We start from the raw sequence: 22861 nt of genomic DNA, 5'->3' as shown, positions 1-22861 counted from the left end.
GTGGTAGTGAAAATGTGCACTTTTGGAAATTTGCTTTTACAAAGCACCACAACATCTTTCCTTCAACTTAAGATTGTTCACTATGGGAGAGGCCAACTGCTATATTCTGTGCAGCTCTTTGGAGAGGTTCATGTAGAGACTAACATAAGCCTCCTGCCAACAGTCACGTTAGACGGATTCCGGGAAGCAGATTCCCAAACCCTGTCAAGTCTCCAGAAGATTGCAGGCTTAGCTAGCATTTTAACAGTAATCTCACAAAAAATTTTGAATGAGAAAAACTCAGCTAAATCATTTGTGGTTTCTTGACCCTTAGAAATGGGGTAAGGTAATAAACTTGATGTTCTAAACTAAGTTTAATGGTAATTTGTTAAGCAGCAAGATATAACTAATATATTTTTTACTCTCCCAAATAATTTTTTCATTATAGGTTTTAAGCATTTTGCAAATTTTGCAGTTATATCCTGAAAAATAGCATTTTTTTTCTGTGAAGTTGAAAATATCTATGAAATGACACATTTTATGATGTTTTCAATTTTACTGGGGAAAATGATAGAATTATATTTTATAAAGTATTGAATATCTTTAGTATCTAAGGCAGTCTCTCCTTTCTCCTTCATGCATGTTTGTAGACTTGGTATTTTGTGAAATGAGAAATGACCAAGTTCTGGTTTTTGTTTGATCATTTTAAATAACTTGCTCTTAGATTCATCATTTCTATTGTTTCATTTTTCTTGTATTCATTTATTTTTTATTTCCTTATTCTAGCTTCCTATTTACATATATATTTTAATAATCTGAAATTTTAGGTAAAATGGTTTTCTTATCTATTTAAATTTTTTCTTGCCAATTAAAAGTACTAAAATTTCCTCTAGGTTGTATAGCCCTGATGTACAAGTTGCTGTACCGCGGTCACTTGTGGTTGCTGTGAGGCTGAACACTGTGACACTGATGTGTCAAATGTGTTAATGGTTGGCTACCCAATGCGGACAGAGAGTGGGGTGGAGCTCCCCAATTAAAACAAGCTTGGAAGGAGGAGTGGCATCCACTTCCATAAATAACTTGCCTCTGGAAACCCTGTGAACCTGGAGAGAGGATGAAAGGCACCCAAGCATCGAAGACTCTCCTTCATAGGGTCGCTATGAGTCGTCTGTGACTCGACAGCACTTAACAACAACAACAACAACAAGAAGGATAGTTTTGGCAGCTGCATAAATGCATCAGCATTTATAGCAGAAGAATTGGATAATGCAAAGTTTATCATTATGGGTTTTTAAGCCAAACTGACAATCCAAATTCCAATGAATGTCTGTGTTATATGGACCTGTGATTTTGATTTTTTAATTGCTCTTGTGATTTTGAAGTTATATGTTTCTGTGGAAAAGATTTTAAAAAATTAATGTAAAAAACATGTGTTATCTCAACTCCAATGTAAGTTCTGTTTTACAACAATGGCCCTATGCAATATTTGTCCTCTTGTGACTGAGATATTTCACTAAGCATAATATCTTTCAGGGAAGAAAGAAAAGAAGGGGAGGAATGATGTATACTGCATTGAAACAGATGAGGGAGAGAATTGTTTAAAAGGGATATAAGATTGGGTATTATTGTCATGAGAGGAGTTCAGAATGAAGGCTGCACAGAGGAGTGGACTTGGGGGGAGGCATTGTATAACAATGAAAGATTTTTTCTTTTACTTTTCAAGAAGAGTGACTATGGGTGGAGGGGGTGGGCAGGGAGAAAAGTGCAACAATGAATGACTAGAAACCCTAAGTCTCTGTAAACTTTCATTAAAATTAATAAAAACAAGGAAAAACATTGTAACACTGTGTTCTTTGGAAGGAGCCGTGGTGTCATAGTATGTAACAGGCTGCTAACTGGAAGGTTGGTGGTTCAAATCCATTAATTGCTTGTAAGGCAAGGTAGACAGTCCCCTCAGTTCACAGCCTCAGAAACCTCCCGGAAAGTCACTGTGAGTCAGAGTAAACTCAACTCAGCGGCTGGGGGCTTAGTGGTGGGTTACTTTTGAGAGGAAGAAGATGAGATAGATCAAAGGGAAACAGAAGTAAATGCAGCAATATTTGTAACATTTTAATCCTCAAAGATAGATGTTTCTGAATGTTTATCTTGTTACTATACTTCATTATTTGTATATGCTACAAGTATGTTGTTTTTTGTTGTTGTTGAGTCAGAACTGACCCATAGCCGACCCTCCGGTGAGTTTTCAGAGGCACTTTAATCCTACAGGAGATTGCCCATCTTTCTTCCACAGAGCAGCTGGTGGATTTGAACTGCGTGCCTTTGGGATTGTGGTACAGCTCTCCTTCCTACTACATGCATTATGTCTATACAAAATATAATGTGGAACTTAAAAGAAATAAAAATATGAAATCACCTTAAAAGCAAAACCCCTCAAACATGTGTTATCTATTAACATAGGTTTTCTTACTTCTGTGCCAACTTCCCTTTTTTAGTGTTTTTTTTGTGTGCTCACAAATGGGAACCAACTCACAGGAGAAGATAGGTGGCCCTCCAGTGGGTTTTTCAGAGGCAGTAAAACACACAGGAGGAGACTGCCCTTTTTTTCCTGATGGACCTGCGGGTGGATTTGAATGATGTGCCTTGCAGATTGCAGCATAACTTCTTAATTATCTTATTTTTAATTAAATATCTTTAATTAAAGAGAAATTTGTTATTTTAGAGAAATTCCTTACTATATTTTATTACATTAATTCATCCTGCTATACTTAAACTATGTTTTGCTTCATGTCCACATTAAAGATAACAAATTTACTTTATTTATCATTGTTTCTCTAATAAATCCATTTCAACTCATAGCAAACCTATAAGACAAAGGACAACTCCCACCTCACAGTTTGCAAGGTAATAAATATTTTTCTTTCAATTTTTATGTGAGTGAAAGTTTACAAAGTAAATCAGTTTTCCATTCAATTATTAAACTACATTTGTTTTATAACATTAATTATAATACTCAAGTATGACAGCACTCTTGCTGCTTCTTGCCTGTGATTCTCATTTCCACTAATCCCTCTATCCTATCCTTTCTGGTTTTGTCAGCTGTATCCATGGGTGAATGCTGCTCCTTTGAACTGCATGATTGGTAATTCTTAGCAGTGACCATTCCCAGGTGTTAATGCTCTCCCTATAGGCCTGTCTACTGCTGGGCTGAACATTGAGACACAGGGAACATATTTTGTCTTAGGTTTGAAGGGTGACTAAGAGCCATAGTCTCAAGGGTTCCATCTGTTTCTATCAGACCAGTAAGCTGACAGTTTTTGTGTGTTCTGATTTTTATTCTGTGCATTTTATCCACTGTCCATGACCTTCTGTGATGATCCTTTTTAGAGTGGTCACCAAGAAAGATGATAAATCTTTACGGATCAGACATCCTTATCTGTCTCTCATAGAGCAGACACTGGGTCCAAACCACTTAGCAACCCAGTAATTGACTACCAACCACTAGGGTTCCTTATCCTTGATATATTATGTAATTGCAAATATTTATTATTGATATGAAGGCACTCCAAGATTGCAGCATAATCAGATCCCCTCCTAACATTCCTCTTACCACCTGAGAAAAGAAATTAGCTATAGAGGACGACTTTGGAACCTGGAGCATCAAAGGCAAACCCGAAGAATCAGACCAAGTACAAGGAGAGGCTATATAAAAACAATGGGCATGGAGGACTTTGAATCTCAAGTTCCCCGCCACATAAAGCTACACAGTAGGGTCATACTGAGACAAACAAGCAGCATTCGCAGTGGGTGTCCCCACCACCTGTGAAAACAAGCAGAAGCGGCTCTTCACCAATGCCCAGTGCTAGCCAGGAGTTCCTCCTACCCTGTAAAAGTTACATGCACTCATTTCTGAGCCAGTGGTCTATGGACCTATGATGTCCCTCTTTTCTTTCACAAATTTCGTTCAACTCCTACAAGAGACCTTTATCTGGAAGCACCTACTTTTGTCCTGCCCCCAGAGCCAGGGGCCCCGGGACCAGTCTATTCCTTTATTGCACTACTTGTTTCAGGAACTGATGGACTGGCAGTTGCAGCCTCTCTACCACTGGAGTCTGGCAAAATAGCACCATTTGAACTGTGGGGCCATGGAATGGTGATATCTTCGCTGCTAGCCACCTAAATGAACTTTGTGATCCACCCATTTACTGGCCCAGCCAGACGTGCTCAGAGTCCATGGATGGACAGTGTCCCACCCTTTGCCCACATAGCTGCACTGTGAGCCTGCTGTCCAGCAGCACCTCCCTCTTCAGCCTACTTATCCATGTTGAGAGTCTGTGGGCTGATGATGCCAGTTCCTAAGATGATTAAGATGAGGCCCATGGATCACAAGCGTATGCTGTTCTTCTTGGTCACCAGTGCCAATGGGTGGGAGAATCATTGGAACACCCTCTTCTGTCCAGCTCACTGTGCCAGGGGCCTGAGGATCAGTAGTCTCATTCATACTCCCAACTGTACCAGTGGCCGGCCCATGCATTGACAATGCTCGCCACTCTGCCCTGTCACTGGTTCTAGGGACCAGCACACTAGTGATACCTTGTACTCCCTCCGAGGGACAACTTTTGCTTCCTCCAGCCGTTTTTGCTGGGGACCCCAGGACTGATGCACTGCCCCTGACATCATACATAATAATACCCACCTAGGAGTACTTGTGTACTAGTGACAGCTCTCAGATCATGCTTTAAGCACCACCCTTCCCTTTGCAACTGGAGATTTCTGTCTGCTCCGACCACTGTTGTGTAGTTCTGCCTATTTGGGACAGTTGATGAGAATTTCTGTATCACCCACCCAGTGACCTGTGAACCCTCACTTTGACCACCCAGTAACAAGTAGTGCACATACAAACATAACAAGCCAGGAACCGATGAGAATGCTTCCTATATTCAATCACAAGTTACTGCTAGATTGACATATCTCGCTGGTAGTGTGCTACCTATATCTTTGGCTTCCCGCTGAGCCCAATGAACAGAGACTTGCAGTCACATACACAGTCAATGCCCTACCTACTCAGAGATAGTTGACGAAAACTTTATTGTGAATAGACTAGAGGCTAGAGAAGCACGCAGATTGCGTACCTGAATATACCAAAATACAAGAAAATAAAAACCAAGGATGCAGAGAAAAACCCCAAAACATGCCTAGTATGAAGAAACAAATAAATATTATGCCATTTCAAGACTACAAAGCCAATAGAGAATATAAAATCACATAAAGACACTGGACAAGATGGTTCCAGTATGTGACCAAAAAGGGGGGGGGGGAAATCAGAAAACCTACCAGAAGAGAAAATATTAGGTAGTAGTGAACTACCTGACAAAGAATTTTCAAAAGAATTGAGGGAAGTAATATAAAGAACAAAATGACAAAGTAAACATACAATTAAAATCATACAAAAATGGCAAGCAGAAATCCAAAATATTTAAAAAATATTTCAGAAATAGACTATCCAAGGGAAATACACAGAAGCAGAAATGGAAGAAAGACTAAATCTCTAAAATTGAGGGGAAATTCCTTGATGCAAATTTAAGGGGAAATAAAATAAAATAGGAGAAGAGAGAAAGAAAATTATGAAAGGCTAAGAATTTAAGTGACTGGAATTCCAAAATAGGAGGAGGCAAAAAATAAAAAATACATACACACAAAACTACAGAGAGAATTTTCAAAGATTTTTTTTAACATAAAGCATCACTAATATCATAAATATCCCTTAATTGTGCTCATGCAGAACCTATACCTGGACCAGGAGGCTGTTGTGTAAACAGTAACAGTGAGAAAGAAGAGCTTGGAGCAGAGTGTGACCTTTGCAACCAAGTCCCTGTGCTGGGAGCCTCCTTGACTCCTCAGGAGAAAGCAAAAACATTTGGATACCTCCAAGGAACACTCAATGCACAGATGTTGAAAGGACAGACATTTCCCTCAAGACCTGACAGAACATTGAAAGGAAATCAGGAAAATAATACCACTTAACAATTATTTTCCAAAGGTTAAAACAATTAGGAAGAAATATAACCAGGGATATAAACTCTTTTACCCTCTCATTGTCATTGAATCAAAACTGATTTATAGCTGGCCCTCCAGCAGGTTTTCAGAAGGCTGTAAATCTCATGAGAGAAGGTTGGCTATCTTTCCTCTGGAGAGGTGCTGGTATATTTAAATCACCAAGGCTGCTGCTTTTGAGTTAGCTGTGCAATTCTCTAGGAACTATGCCACCAGAGACCCCTTGGTGGGGGGGGGGGGGAAGAATGCAAAATTTGACATAGAACTGCAAGAAACCAAAAGAGATTTGCATAAATGAAAATTCATACCTTGCTCCTGGATAAGAAGCTTTAACACTAAAAATATCAGTTCTTTCCAACGTGTTCTACATAATACAATACTGATCCAAATTTCAACAGCATTCTTTAACAAGATGAAAAAACTAATCACAAACTTTGTGTGGAAATGAAAGTGGGCCTGGATAAGTAAAGAATGACTTATTCAGATTGAAGGAGGAAGCCTTGCACTACTGGATCTCAGAGCCATGAGACTCAAAACAATCTGTTCCTAGTCTAGTGACAGACATAAAGACCAGTGAAACAGAACTGGTGTAACAGAACCCAGACATAAATTGTATGGTTAGCAAATTACAACACAGATGAACCTGAGATATATGATACTGGATTTAATAAGTCAATCACAAAATAACAATTATTGTATGAGACAAATACTGCAAAAGAGTCAAGACAGGGTTTATATACACTAAGGAAACATTCTTTGATGGCTGGCGGGTGAAGAGAGTGAACATCAGTAATTGGAAAGACATATCCTAGTAGATAGACATATACTTGGGTGAAGGAGAAAGCAATATGCAGCAAGAATGAGGTCAGCATAACATGATCAAGATAAAGGTGAAGACACCAAGAAGTAGGCAACAGTGAAAAGCAATAAAGTAAATACTATTATGTACACAATCCTGTAATAACGTCAATAACAAAGTAATTTAGGTGTGAATGTGTAGGTAGAGGGCAAACTGAACAGGATGGGATGGTATATAGAAGTGTGTACGTAGGTTCTACAGAGGATATATTTCTATGTATGTGTTTGTATGTGCAATAAATATATTAAAATTTATCCAGATGCATACATAGGACAAAAGTACTGAAACTTCTGAGCTATAACCAACACCTTGAAGGACCAAATCATGGGGCTTAGGACGATGGTCATAGGGGATGGATAGCCAGGCCAACTGGAGAAGCATGGGCTGTGAAGAAAATGTTCTATAACTTATGGTGAGCATGTAACCCAAGTCCTAAAAGCTTGCAAGCAGCCATCCAAGAGGCATATTGGTCTTTCCTCCCCCACCCCACCCCCCCAGGATCAAAGAAGAGTGAAGAAAATAAAATACCCAAGGAAATATTTAGTCCACAGACTTAAAGAACATGAACCACTCAGGTTACATTAGAAGAACAGGCTTCCAGAAGAACTCAGCTAGTACTGACAGCTCTGATTGCGATCACAATAGGAGAACAGAGTAGGGGAGAAACAGGACAAAGTTAAACGCCATAAAACACACACATGTCCTGGACTTACTTGTCTATTAGAAATGGACAAAACTCCAAGACTATGAACCTTAGGTATCCTTTAGGCCAGGAACTGAACTTGTTCCCAATGGTCAGCTTTCAAATGCTGTTGTTGTTAAGTGATGTTGAGTTGCCTGCAACTCATAGCGACCCTATGCACAACAGTCCTAAAATCTGCTCTATCCTGTGCCAATCTTATTTTCTCTAAAACACCTACTTTCATTACCCCAGTCAATCCATCTCGAAGGTCTTCCTGTCTTGTGCTGTCCCCCCACCCTCCCAAGCATGACGTCCCTCTGCAAGGATGGGTCCTTCCTTGCAACATGTCCAAAGTATGTCAGGTGAAGCTTCAAATAGATAGGCCTATATAGTGAAAAGCATCACCCATGTTCCTCAAACAAAGAACCATGTGAGACCAAAAGAACAGCATTTGCTCAAAAGCAAAGCTAGAAGGTGGGAAGGGGACGGAAAGAACTAATGGAAACAGGAAAGTGGGAAAGAGTGTTGCTACATGGAGGTGATTGTATGCTCAACAGACAGCCTCGGAAACCCGGTGAGCTATAAGTTGGTTTTGACTTAATGACAGTGAGGTTTTTATATCTATGCATTTTTTTTTTTCCAAATTTCTTCTCTGTAGGATCGAGCCCCTTACTATTATTCTTATATTTGTTATTCTTTAGGATCATCTAGTCTTATGTTACATCTATCTAGTCCTCCTTTACCCCAAATTTCTTCTCTGTAGGAATGGGCCCTTTGTTATTATTCTTATATTTGTTAGTTATTCTTTAGGATCATCTGTTCTTTTGCTATATCCTCCTTTAGGGAGCTCTGGTGGCCTAGTGGCAAGATGCTGTGCTGCAATCCTGAAGGTGCACGGTTTGAGGCCACCATCTGCTTTATGGGAGACAGATGGGCAGTCTCCTCCTATGGGATTAAATACCTCTGAAAACTTGCTAAAGGGTCAGCTGTGAGTCTATTCTGACTGGACAGTACACACCAACAACAACGACCCTTTTATATACAGCAATCCTTCACTGCTTTTTGCTTTATTTATTTATTTATTTTTTTTTAGAATTTCAGCTGCATGTTTATACATGTGAGAGAGAATATTTCTCCCTCACCTCCCATCTTTGTATTGTCTATCCTTAATGAATTTGGGAGAATTTCTCATGATTTCTTAAATATTTTTCTATTAGGATGGGGCCATCTAACCTATGCCTCAGTACTCCTTGTACTTGACTGTGTGTAACATTAAAATGTAAACTTTCCTGATCTCTGATCATTCAATCTTGTAAATGGCTCCCATAGTTTACAGACTCTTGGCTACAAGCACAGGAGAGATTTTCATGGTTCCCCTTGTTTACTGGCTGTGGTGTGGAAGGATCTTCTTTGACTTCCTATTTTGGACCCTAATTTTTTTCCCCCTGTATCTTATCTTGTGTTTGATAATATGTTGTTTTTTTCACTATGGAGAGATCTATGCTGATTCAGAATAAGAAGTCATTTGTCAAAAGATTGTGTGGAAAGCTGTTAAGATCTCCCAGGCTCAGACAAAGCGACAAAGAGTGAATTCACCCCTCTTGCTTCACCCTTCTTCAAACCTGCTAGATCATAACAGTGCTTGGGTAGAGTAGCATGGGATTGATTACCAGGGGAAGTTTTTCAGGGAGGTTTAACCTGTGTCTATTTTCTCCTTTAATTTATTGTGGCAGTTGAAAATTAGTACATTCTTGCACTAAGTACTAAAATCCTAAAGTTCTAAGTACTAAAATTATTACTATTTTTACTAAGTTAAGTCAATGTGCAAATAAAGCACAAAAAACTCATCTATGTCCCCACCCTGTGGGCAATTTGATGCCTACATTTCCCAGAGTTGCTGTTTATCTTTCACATGTGCGCGCATGCTCTCTTTCCCTCTCCCTCCCTCCATCCCTTCTTCTACCTCTCCCTCTCCATCAACTTTCCCTCCCTCCCTCTCTCCTCCCTCTCTCTCTTCCTCCTTCTCCCTTCCCCGCCTCTGACTCAGAATTGACTCATTTGGTTTCTGAGGCTATAAATTGCATAGGAGACGGTTGCTTATCTTCCCTCAGTGAAGTTGCTGGTGGCTTTTAATCACCAGATAGGATTGGTTTTGACTTACAACACAGTTCCCTACACCACACAAGCGCTCCTTAATAGGTGCTTTAGGGTTCTCCAAGTCAGATACAGTACTTGCTGGTCTCAGCTAAGGATGTCCATATGAGTCAAATAACATTTTCCCTTTTAGTTAATTGATAGACTGCTCTTTTTAAAGCAGAATACTACAGCAGCTTTGACATACATTGTCTTCAACCAGAGTGTGGTGCCCTCTTCTGGTTTACTATAGATTGCTCCTGGTTTTTCTAGTCTCTGGTTATATTCCTGTACTCCAGTCACTGTTTTTATCCTATTGCATACTTTTGAAAGCGTAGTTGGCAGCAGTGTGTTTTGCCTAGCTAAGACTGTGTATGAAGATGAGGTTAGAGGTGGGCACTGATGTTCTAGAACGCATGGCAAGAGGCCATGCTCTCAACTCACCCTTCATGACAAGAATAATTAACTGTTGAGCCAAACAAGACGTCTGTGTTTATAAGCACCATTCCGTTGGAGGGTTCTGGAGGATATCCACACGATTTCCCTAGAAGAATAAAACCAAAAAATTTGGGAGCAGCTGTAGAGTTCAATTTCCTTTTGCTATAAATTTCACGTTGGAAGGTAGCATACTGAGTGAGAGAAGAGTGATTATTTCATAGAATTGGCTAGTTTCAAGAAACTAACTATAATTTCAAAATGACACAATTAAAGACTATCACTTTTAAAAAGGCTACTTTGCCTTTTTAAGGAAGGTCATATATGGCTTCTGCTCCCACCCACACCAGTTGTAATTAAGTCTACTTTGATTTATGGTGGTGACCTCATGCATGCCAGAGAGCCACTCTGCTGAATAGGGTTTGCAGTGGTTGATTTTTCAGAAGTAAATCTCCAGGCCTTTCTTCTAAGGCACATCTGAATGGACTTGAACCTGAAGTGTTTTGGTTAGTAGCCAAGCGCATTAGCTCTTTGTACTACCCAGAGACTCCTCTGCTCCTGTGAGCCTAAAAAAAAAGCCTGAACAACAGATCTGAACCTTGCACTATTCTGTACCGTCTCACAATCTCTAATAAGCTTGAGCTCATTCTAATACTCGTAGTGTCAATCTATTTCATTGAGGGTCTTCCTCTCTACCTTTCCCAGCCAGCATGGTGACTTTTTCATTTCAATTTAGGCATGTTGTCAAGTCTGGCACCTCATGACAACATGCCCCTCTGGCATGAGGGATATTAATGCTGATAATTTATCAAATTCCTGGGAAATTCCAACACATGAAGATACAAATATTTTTTGTAAGTCTACTTTAGTTCCTGAACAACTTGGGGTTGCTGTGATGCTGCACACTGTCCCATAGTTATGTCAAATACCATGATGGTTACCCATTATGTACAATGTTTGGACGAGCCTCCAGATCATTCATGTTGGAAAGTAGGAGTGGCATCCACTTCCTAAACTAGATGCCTCTGGAAACTCTACAAATTCTCTAAACTCTATCAATGTACAGAAATGATGTTATAGAACAGAATCTTTTTGCAAAGCTTACTTTGAGTTGTATTCGACTTGATGACACTTAACCACTGCTAAGTGTGACTTGTTGTTGTTATGTGCCATCGAGTCGCTTGCGACTCATAGCGACCCTACGTACAACAGCCCTAAACTCTCCAAGGGCTGGTCTCTCCTCACAACATGTCCAAAGTATGTTAGACGGAGCCTCAGAATCCTTGCCTCCAAGGAGCCACCTGGTTTAACCCTTTCCAGGATCAAACTGTTTGTTTTCTTGGCAGTCCATGATATTCTCAATACTCTTCTCCAGCACCACAGCTCAAAGGCATCAATTCTCCTTCTGTCCTCCTTGGTCATTGTCCAACTCTCTGATGCATAACAAGTGATTGCAAAGACCAACCTTAGTCTCCAGGGTGACACTGCTGTTATATCTGGAGGAACACCCTTTCACTTTGCACATCACTCTTTGTCAATGTGCTGTATGAAGTAACCTGGGTTTGCTGTGATGCTGAACCTTGAGCCATTGGGGTATCAAATACCAGAATGGTTTCCCAGTGTGGACAGTGTTTGGTGGAGCTCCTAGTTGTGAAACAGGTTTGGGAGCAGGAGTGGCATCCACTTCCTAAACCATATGCCTCTGAAAACTCTTTGAACTTGGAGAAGCGATGATGGTTAGGGAAAGGCATTAGGTCTTTTGTTCATAGAGTCACTTCGAGTCGTGTTTGACTCAATGGCAATCATCATCATCATCATTATCATCATCAGCAACAACAACAAGTGGATCTGGGCTGAAGGAACAGAATACCAGAAAAAAGTTCACTGTCTTATTCACAATAGCAAGAACATAGAAATAGCCCAAATGTCCATTAACAAATGACTGGATTGAGAAATTGTGGGACATTCACATGATGGAAAACTGTGCGACACTCAGGATCAACAATTATTAAAAATACTGTGTAACACAGGAGAGGCTAGAGAGCATTATGGTGAGTGAACAAAACTCAGGTGAAACAGAACTGTACAAGACCTTATTGTAAAAACAGAAGGATAACCGGTAAGATGTGTATGGTTAACCAATGAGGGAAGGAGAGGGAACAGGGGTGTGAAGGGGGGGATATTATGGGGTCACAGGTTGGTGAGTAGAGAAAAGGGGTGGGAAACCCCCCCCAAAAAACAATGTACATGAGTGAAACACAATAAAAACAAAACCCTCACTACTGTGAAAATAGAAGGATGAGGGGGGGAAAGAGTAGGGATGGAGGGAAGGCTTACTTGTGATTTATTGACTATACAAATGCATTTGACTGTGTAGATCATAACAAATTATGTTGAGAAGAATGGAAATCTCAGAACGCTTACTTGTGCTTATGCAAAACTTACAAGTAGACCAAGAACAGTTGTCTGAACAGAACAAGAAAGCAGTGCATGACTTAACTCAGTAAAGGCTTGTGTCAGGGTCACACCATTTCTTTATATGTATTCAATATGCAAGCTGGGCAAATGATTTGAGAAGTTGGACTATATAAAGAAGAATGCTGAAAATCATTTAAAAATGACTGGAGCAGTACATCAACAGAGAAATGCCAGATGTGCAGGCTGGTTTTAGAAGATGCCGTAGTACTAGGAATAGTATAGCTAATGCTAGATGGATCTTGGCTGAAAGCAGGGAGTACCAGAGGAAACACTGTGTTCCATTGACTATACAAAGGCATTTGACTGTATGGATCACAACAAACTGTGGCTGACTCTGGGAAAAATGGGCAAGAACATTTGATTTCCTTTACATGAAACCTATATTTGGACCAAGAGGCAGTGATCAGAACAGAGCAAGGAGACACTGCATGATTTAAAATCAGGAAGAGTGTATGCCAGGAATGTATTCTGTCTCCATACCTTTTCAATCTCTATGCAGAACAGGTTATCCGGGACGCTGGGCTTTATGAGGAGGAATATGCCTTTGGGATTGACGAAAGATTCATGAACAACCTGCGTTATGCAGATGACACAACCCTGCTTGCTGAAACTGAGGAGTATTTGATGTGTTGGCTGCAGAAGATCAAGGACTGCAGCCTTCATATGGATTGAAGCTCCACATCAAGAAAACAAAGCTTCGCACCACTGGGCCAAATTGGCAGCATCATGATCGATGGTGAAGAGCTTGAGACTGTTAACAGCTTTAGTTTGCTTGGTACCAGCATCCAGAAAATCAAGAGACAAATTATATTGGGAAAGTTGGCTATCACGGACCTCTCCAGAGCACTGAAGAGCAACAATATCAGTCTGGAGAATAAGGTGCACCTGATCCAGGCCATAGTCTTCACAATTGCTTGCTAGGCATCAGAGAAATGGACAATGACTAGGGATGATAGAAAGAGAATTGATGTCTTTGAGCTGTGATGCTGGAGAAGAGTTTTGAATGTACCATGGACTGCCAGGAGAACAAACAGGTTCATCCTAGAGAGGGTGTAACTGTCCAGCTCCTCGGAGCCAAGAATTCTGAAGCTTCATCTGACATACTTTGGGCATTTTGCAAGGAGGAACCAGTCCTTGGAGAGGGACATCATGCTTGGAAGGGTGGTGTGATGGAGAAAGAGGGGGAGACCATCAATGAGATGGTTTGATACACTGACTGTGGTATTGAGGGTATGTTATCAGAGACAATAAAGTTGGCACAGAATAGAGCTGGTTTCAGGACTATTGTACATAGGGTTGCTATGAGTTGCAAGTGACTTGATAGCACATCACAACATCAACCATCAAATTTGGAGGAAGACTCATTAACAGTCTGCATTAGGCAGATGACACAATGTTGCTTGTAGGAAATGAAGAATATGAGAGAAGATCAAAGACAATACAGCCTAAAATATGGGTTATATCTCTACATCAAGAAAACAAAAATCCTCACTATTGAACCAATAGGAAGCATCATGATTGCTGGAGAAGAGATTAAAGTTGTCAATTACTGAATTTTTCATGGATTCACAACCAATCAGTACTCATTGTGTGGTTCCATTGGGAAAATCTATTATCAAAGTGTTAATAACATTGATGTTAATTTAAAGACTAAGCCTTGATCCATGCCATGGTCTTTTCAATTACTTCCTAGGCATTTGAAAGATTAACAATGAATAAGGAAGAGCAAAAGAAGAAACATGCCTTTGAATTGTGGTGTTGGTGAAGAATTCTTAACAGCTAAGAGAACAAACCAGGTGGTCTTCAGGGAGGTGCACCTAGAGGGAAGGAGGATGAAAGTGTCTCACAGAATTTGGGCATGTTGTCATGAGGGGCCAGTCTCGAAAACCTGCCTAAACTGAAATGAAAAAGACACCATGCTGGGAAAGATGGAGAGGAAGACCTTCAATGAAGTAAACTGACACTACAAGTAGTAGAATGAGCTCAAGCTTATTAGAGATTGTGGAATGGTACAGAATAGTGTTGTTAACAGGCTCTTTGTAAGGCATAGGTAACCAGATGAAACCCAGCAACTACAACAGCAACAACAATGATAACAATCCATATGTGGTAGCCATTAATAAACTTTGGATAACAAGAGCATAAACAATCTGGAACAGCCAACGGTGTAATGTGAACATTGGATTAATCTATTTTATGGTTTCTGCCATTAAAAGTGACTTCCAACTCCTAGTGAATGGATGCTTTTCCTTCAGCTCTGTTTGTGAAGGCCTTTTCCATGAAATTCTAGTCAAGGTTCAGACATTCAAGCAATGAAAATGGTTTACTTAAAGGTTACCTTCCATAGAAGCAGATATCTTGCCTCCAAATCTTGAACGAATTATGTCTCACAGACAGTTTGACAAATAGAACTCAGAGCTACTCACTTGTACAGGCATCCTCAGCACTTGACCAGACCAAATTTTCCTGGCAGGTAATAGAGAAGATGTTCCCATGGTACCCAGGAAGGCATTCGTAATACAAATAAATCCCAATTGGAAACTCAGACTCCTCAATCGGAATTATAGGCTTGGCAAATAGAAATTGTCTGGGGGCTTCACAGTGACCTGGAGGCCAAGACCACAGAAGTACAAAAGTTAAAAGAGAAACCTTCATTTTTTCCTCTTTTTCTTCAATTAAGCTGATTGATAAGATTACAGAAAAAAAAAAGAACTTTGACAATGGCAAAATATTTTATTCCCCTGAAAGTTATCTTAGAATGATGTTTTCAAATAACATCTAGCCTCTTAACAAAAAGCCAACCAGACATCATTTGTCATAGTAGTGATTGTCAAGTTGATTCTAATTCACAGTGTATAACTGCCCCATAGAGTTTCCAAGGCTGCCCATTTCTTCAGAGGCAGACTCTCATCTTTCTCCAATAGAGCAAGTGGTCATTCATGATGCTTATCAGCCCAACACTTACTTTCTGGTATTTCTGTTCTTATTTTACTAAAATGAGAGCCTCAAGTGTGTATGGTTTTTTGTGTCAGGCTGCCTTATCCAGATGTAATCACTCATTAGTTTTACTATATTTATTCATTTGACTATTATATGTGGTCTTTCCTACTCTACTATAAAAGGTGCCCTCTGAGAAGCTGTCCCTCTGGCACTAAATGGCAATCATCACTTACAGTAGATTGAATGGTGTCCTCCCAAGTCCATGACAGCCTTAGAATGTGAATTTATTTGGAATAATGATTTTTGCAGATGTAAAAAAGATTTTGAGGTAAGATTCTCCTAGACTTGGGGTGAGCCATAAAAATCCAAATGCTAGTGTTTTGTTTTTTCAGTCTAAATTTTTAAACTTTTAGATTGGTTTATATACAAAATACATATACATTGTGTTTCATTCATGTACACTGTGCTTCATTCACATTGTGTTTCATATGATAATTCTGATATATTGTGTTTTATAAAATGAATCACCATTGATCTATGCCTACTGTCACCCTATCTTTTTAGGTACCCACTGGATCTTTCCTAATTCCTTACTTCTTCTGCCTACAGAACTCTGTGATCCCATGATTTCTATCCCTCCCCCCCTCAGCCCCCTGTCTCCCTCTTCCCTTTGGACTTTTATCCACATTTTATTAGTTATCCTTATATTTTTTACAATAATGATCTTATGCAGTATTTGTCCTTATGAGAATGAGATAGTTCACTCAGCATAATGCTCTCCAGTCTTTTTTATGTAATACAGTACTTTTCAAAATTGTTGCTGCTTAGCATTTTTTAAGGTTCCTCTGGTAGCCTCATGGCAAGAAGGTACATTGCAATCCCAAAGGCATATAGTTCTAATCCATCAGCTGCTCCATGGAAGAAATATGGACAATGCAATTAACTGACTCTGAAAACCCATAGAATGGTCAATTATGGTCATTTCTGACTTGATGGTACACAACAGCAACAAAAGTGGTTTTTAAGGGGAGCCCTGGTGGTGTAGTCTGTATGGATTTTCACTACTAATCCAAATTCTGTAATTTGGACATCAGAATTCTCCGACTGTTGGAATCCACTAGTTGCTCCACAGAAAAAAGATAGGCAATCTCCTCGCATCCAATTTAAATCCTTGGAAAACTCCTGGAGGATTAACTATTGTTTGAGTCCCTCTTAGTAACAATAAGCTAGATGCTTGTATAAGAAAAGGAGAGGGACATTTGAAACACAGATAGAGGGATAAAGGCCATGTGTAGATGGAGGCAGAAGTTGGAGTAATGTACCTACAAATCAAGGACCGCCACAGAATGTTAGTAGTCACCAGCACTGGAAAATAAAAGAAAAATGAACTATCCCATAGAGTCCTTGGAGGAAGCACAGGGCTGGTAACAACTTGATTCAGGCTCACAGCCTCCAGAATTATGAAATAGTAAATTTCTAGTTTTTTAAGATACTGAGTTTGCAGAAATTTGTTAAAGCAATCTTAGGAAACTAGTGCTTGGAACTGACTTGCTCTGCTTCCATACCCTACTTAACAAACTATACAAGTATGTGTAAGAATCAGATGGTGAGTCTTTACAAATGTAAACTCTGATTCAGTATATTTGGGGGAAATGCAAATTCTCAAGAGGAAGGTCAAACTGGATGAACCAGTTTGAAGCCCTTTGGGCAATCAAACAAATTCTTCCCCTTCTGATGCTAAGCCAGGCATTTAAGGGGAAAGGCAAAATTAATTAAGTCACTAACCTCCAAAACTGTCAAATTCCTTTTATTGGGTGACTATATTAAGTGTGACACTGATTGCCAAAGTCAGTAATGGTTACCCATAGTGGACAGTGTTTGGTGGAGCTTCCTGATTAAAACAAGCTTGGAAGCAGGAGTGGCATCCACTTCTGAAACGGCTTGCTTCTGGAAACTTTATGAACAATACTCAGGTCTTTCGTTCATAGGGCCACTATGAGACGTCTACGACTTAATGGCACTTAACAACAACATATTAAGTGTTGGCATTTTGACTTAAATTCTAAACTCCACTGTTTCTTCTGAGTGAGTTGCTTCTGTCCCTTCAATAAGAATGGACTCTCTCCATTAGAAAATCTACTTTATTCCACTTACTAATGAGCAAGGGGGTGAAAGAGATGACAGAAAAGTTAAATGCCTTTGCTGGTACATTAACTTTACGGGGTGGATTGTTCTTTTTCCTTTGGAGAACCTTCAAGTTGATGTGTTATTCCTAGACTACTATTACCTCCCCAAATCTGCTCAAGTTTCATTCTTCGAAAGTTGAATCTAAAGGACTAGGCACTCTTCATCAGTCTCTAGGTAAAAATACTCTTTCTTTTCACAGCCATTTCCTTGAGCTGATCTTTTTTTATTCACAGAATGGAAGAGCTCAAGGGCAAATTTCACGGCGCAGCCCAGAGGCAAGCTGATAAACAGACTTACCTTTTATTTTTTCTTTCTTGTTCCCATCCAACTTATTCTTTTTAAATTTTATTTTGGTTTGCTTACAAAGTTCATATACATTGTGTTTTATACTACTCTTTATCCATATTATGTTTCGTGCAATCATTCCCATTCATTATATTTTATAAAAATTAATCCCCATTGGACTATGTCCACCATTACTCTGTCTTTTCAGGTCTTTCCAGATCGTTTCCATTTCCTTCACTCACTTCCTCCACCTGCCAAATTGTACAGCCCTGAGATTTCACCCCTACTCATCCTCACCCCTCTGCTCCCACCCCTTCCTCCCTTGGGTCCCCATACGTGAGTTTATTTTTAATTGTTTTAGTGTAAAGCAGCCATGCATGAGACCACAATCAGCCTACCGACTGATTCTTCCACTTCTTACTTTTCAATCTTCTTCCTTTCCAACACAATGCTGGTGTAAACTAGCTCTTCCTTGACTTTCAGTAACTGGAACAGTTGCTGTTTTCCGTGTGTGTGTGTGTGTGTGTGTGTGTGTGTGTGTGTGTGTGCGCGCCTCCCCCCCTCCCCCCATGCAGTCTTAAACAACAAATGAAAAGAATCCCTATGGTTACTTAGACCACTTAACAGCAAGCAAACTAAAACTCAACCCAACTCTTTGCTATTGCATTGATTCCAATTCATAATAACCCTCCACTGGGTTTGTAAGACTTTAAGTTGTTGTGGGAGGAGACTTCTAACCAACAGACTCCTATTTGGGCACTTCAGTTAAAGCCTTAGGTAATTAATTTTTCTTCCATGAGTCCACATACTCCTCTTAAATTTGTGTAGACTGGAACTCAACTACACTGCTATTGGCTGCTATTTTTATGTGTTATCCAGCTGGAAATGACTCATAGCTGACCCTCCAGCAGCTTTTCAGAGGCTCTACATTACTTAGGAGGAAACTGCCCATCCTTCTTCGGAAAAGCAACTGTTGGGTTAGAACCATGAGCCTTTAGCATTGCAGAGCAGCTTCTTACCACTAGGCCACCAGAGTTTCCTCACTATTGCTTAGTGCTCATAAACCAAAGAAAATCCTTTGATCTCAAGTAAATCCTGACTCATAGTGACCCTGTGCATTACAGAGTAGAACTGAGATTCATAAGGTTTTTCCTGACTATAGTCTTTACTTTTAGCAGATCACTAAGCTTTTCTTTCTTGGCCCTACTGGGTTGTTTGTTATTATGGTGTACCATAGAGTTAGAACTGACCCATAGCTGACCCTCCAGCAGATTTTCAGAAGCAGTTGATAGCACAGAATGAGACTGTCCTTTCTTCTCCTGTGGAGCTGATGGTGGCCTTGAACTGCGTGCCTTTGGAATTGAAGCACAGGCCACCAGAGCCCTCCTGGGTACCAGCTCAAATTGCTAACTTTCAGGTTAGCAGTCAAATGCAAATTGTTTGCATCATCCAGGACCTTAGTGTTCATAGGTAGCTGTTTACACGTTCTCTCAACGGAATAAACATTTCTTCCTGATTTATGTAACTTGCACCTTGCCCTTTTCCCCTTCACTCCACTTCTCAGTTTCCTTACTCCACCATTCTCATCATTCCACATAGAATCATTAGAATTGTTAACATTCCACCAATTCAAACACAGCTTGGCACTGCAGCAACCCATCTGTTTCAATGATGGCACATCATTTTGCCACTTCCACTTACGACGAAGTGCACAGACCATGTTCTAAACATGTACAAGGAAAGCTTGATCCTGATGTTCTGAGCCCCTTTAGGATACACGGAAGTTGGTACTGACCAGCAGGAACAAGAAGTTCACAGAGAGGGGCGGGTCCGCTCCAAATGCCTTTGCCTTGACTGTCACTTGTGCAGCGGATGGTGCTCTCTCCAATGAGGCGGAAGGTCACCCCACTATCTGGGTCAGAGTCACATGTATAAGATATTTCTGTTCCATAGGGAGTGTTCCCCAAAGGCTTTCCTGTGTGTCTCCCATTATCAATAGCTGGAGGACTTGGACAAAAAATACCTAGAAAGAAGACAAGAGCTCTAAGTTCCATGCAAATCAAAACAGCTATGAAATATCATTTCACCCCAGGAACAATAGCAAAGTTCAGCAGAGCAGCAAACAACAAATGCTGGCTATGTAGTGGAGAGATTGAAACACTTATTCACTCCTGGTGGGAGTGTAAAGTGGTGTGATCTGAAGCGATTCCATGATTTTGGAAGGCTATAACTGAGTTGTCAGTTAAAAAAAATACCTTCTTTTCATTAAAATATAAACTATAAAATAATTGCATTAGGCCTGTGCAGAGTGGGAACAAAATCAAACAACACCTAAATCAATGTTTATGACAAAAATCCAAAAGAAACTCAAGTATTCTAGACTCTTCATGTAGTTCAGATTTCTGATAGTCCCTTAAAATAGATAAAAGTATTGCAACTACATTAAAGGGAAAACCATCTATTAACAAACATTTTTTGAGAACTTACATGATCCTTGACATAAAAAAAATCTTTATCCTAAAGAAATTTTTTAAAAAGAATTTTGACTTACCAGTTGTCTATCAGTAACTTAATCTTTTCTTGACATCTCAAGGTTGTGCTTCTCAAAATAAAAATGAATTATTACAATGACATTATCATGTACTACTTTGTAATATTTTATATTTCTATGTATTTCCTCAAAGTCTTGAAGCTCTGATTATTTTTAGATACTCATTGGCCTTTTCTCACTGAAAAACAATGTAAAAATCCCCACAGTCATCATTTTCCATTCAGTGTTATGTTTGTTGCAGCTCCTTCCCCAGTCTAACATGACTTGGTTATAGGAAGAGGATGTTACATCTTAAACAGCTGTTGCTAGAAGCTGTTGGATCTGCTCTGACTCATAGTGCTTCCATGGACAATAGAAAAAATCCTGCCCAATCTTGTCCCATCCTCACAATCTCTGTGACGATTAAGCCCGTTATCACTCTGTCAATCCGTCTTGCTGAGGGTCTTTATTTCTTTCACTGACTCTCTGGTTTTCCAAGCACAGGGTCCTTTTCCAGCATGCTTGGAGCTCCTGATACCATGTTCAAAGTATGTGAGATGAAGTCTAAGCATCCTTGCTCCTAAGGAACACTCTGGTTGCACTTCTGCCAAGACAGATTTGTTCATTCTTTTTTCCTTCACATCAGACGGGTAATGTGCCCATGTTGTAACAAGGTTTAAGGGTGGCACATAAAAGCATGAACACCCAATCATTATGCTCTTGAACCAGAAAAAGATCAGTTCTTTGGGAAAGGATCATTCTTTTGATAGCTCATGGGAGACTCAGTATTTTTCACAAACACAACTCAATTTATAACTAATGAAAGGTTGGAATAGTTAGCCTGATGCTTAAACAACTAATTTGTTGTCAAGTAGACCTCAACTCATGATGACCCCTAAGTGTGTCAAAACAGAACTGTGTTGCACAAGATCTTCAGGGACTGACTTTTCGGAAGTAGATTGTTTGGTGTTTCTTCATAGTCACATCTAGGCGGATGCCAACTGGTTTCCTTTCAGCTAGCAGATCAGCATATCGACCATTTGCACAATATTTGCACTCAAGTAAATACTTTCAGGCATATCTTTAGATTTAGGAGAGTGCCTTTCTCCTCTTTAATGCTCTGTAGAAATGTTAAAGTTGTTGACTAACTGACATTCAAATATGCAATATATAATTAACCAAGTTTCAGTACAAAAACTCACACAAGGGGTCCCACTAACTGGAAAGCAAAATGTTTATCTAAACAAAAACCTATTATATGCATATATTTTTGATAGCTATGATTAGAAATTGAAACAATGTCCTGCTTGCTTTCATAACTGAAAAAATGAACAAAGTGGATTTTTTTTAGTAGAGTGTTCTTGGATATAAACACTGACATCTCAAAACCAAAATGAAAATCTTCCACTTCCCTCTACCAGTGTACTTAACCTATTTACACTAAAGCTCAAGCATGTTGCCCATGATCTGACATAGATCCTCTCATTCTATTCTCCGTTGAACTCATTCCAAACAGGCATTTGTCATTTAATATTATTTGCCATCTCTATGGCACTAAGTTATATCTTGCAGAGGATGCAGCTGGAGTGATTTTTGGAGGCAAGAATGATGAAGTTTCTCTTCACATACTTTGGGCCTGTTGCGAGGAGGTATTATTTCTTGGAGAGTGACATGATGCTGGGAAGAGTGGAGGGTCGGCGAAGGAGACAAAGACCCTCAACCAGGTGGATTGACAGAGTGAGTGCTGCATTGGGTTCTTATGTGTCAGGAAGTGTGAGGACGGCACAGGATTGAACAGGGTTCAGATCTTTTGTTCATAGAGTTGCTATGAGTTGGACTCAATGGCACCCAACAACAACAACAACCACAACAACATGTTACTAAATCCAATGGTTAATTTCATGTCCTCCTCTTATTTGACCTGTTTATAGGATTTCAAACAGTTGATAAATCTTATTTCTTATAAAAAAAACCTTCCCCACTAGCTTTCATGACTCTTCCCGGCCTTGGTTTTTATTTTACCACAGTAGTTGCTGCTTCTTAATCTCTTTCCAATTCCTTTTATCTTTCCAACTTCTTAACGCCAGATTATCCAGCTTCAGCCTCTGGATCAGTCACTCGCTCACTGTTATTGAGTCAACTCCAAATCACGGCAATTCTCCATCAATTTTCAGAGGCTGTGAATCTTAGTGGGAGGAGACTGTCCATCTTCCTCCAATGGAATAGATGGTGGATTTAAACTGCTAGGGATGTGTGTCCTTTTGGTTAGCTGCTGGACCCGCTGCCAGCTGTGCCACCAGGA

General features: G+C 39.8%; 1 protein-coding gene across 1 annotated transcript in view; it reads right to left on the bottom strand.

Annotated features, from left to right (window-relative positions):
• The window catches only part of CR1 (complement component (3b/4b) receptor 1 (Knops blood group)), a 196280-nt gene that overhangs the window by 59212 nt on the left and 114207 nt on the right, over positions 1 to 22861 (bottom strand). Inside the window, exons 23-25 of the mRNA XM_006888005.1 lie at positions 19825 to 20052; positions 15044 to 15223; positions 10149 to 10248 (exon numbers count right to left, since the gene is read on the bottom strand). Of these exons, the coding sequence (XP_006888067.1) occupies positions 10149 to 10248; positions 15044 to 15223; positions 19825 to 20052 (508 nt within the window). The remainder of the gene's footprint in view (positions 1 to 10148; positions 10249 to 15043; positions 15224 to 19824; positions 20053 to 22861) is intronic.

Source organism: Elephantulus edwardii, unplaced genomic scaffold (genome assembly GCF_000299155.1).
Source record: "Elephantulus edwardii isolate Elephantulus edwardi_28Jun2011 unplaced genomic scaffold, EleEdw1.0 scaffold00063, whole genome shotgun sequence".
Lineage (NCBI taxonomy): Eukaryota > Metazoa > Chordata > Mammalia > Macroscelidea > Macroscelididae > Elephantulus > Elephantulus edwardii.
This window is presented reverse-complemented; position numbering and strand designations above follow the sequence as displayed.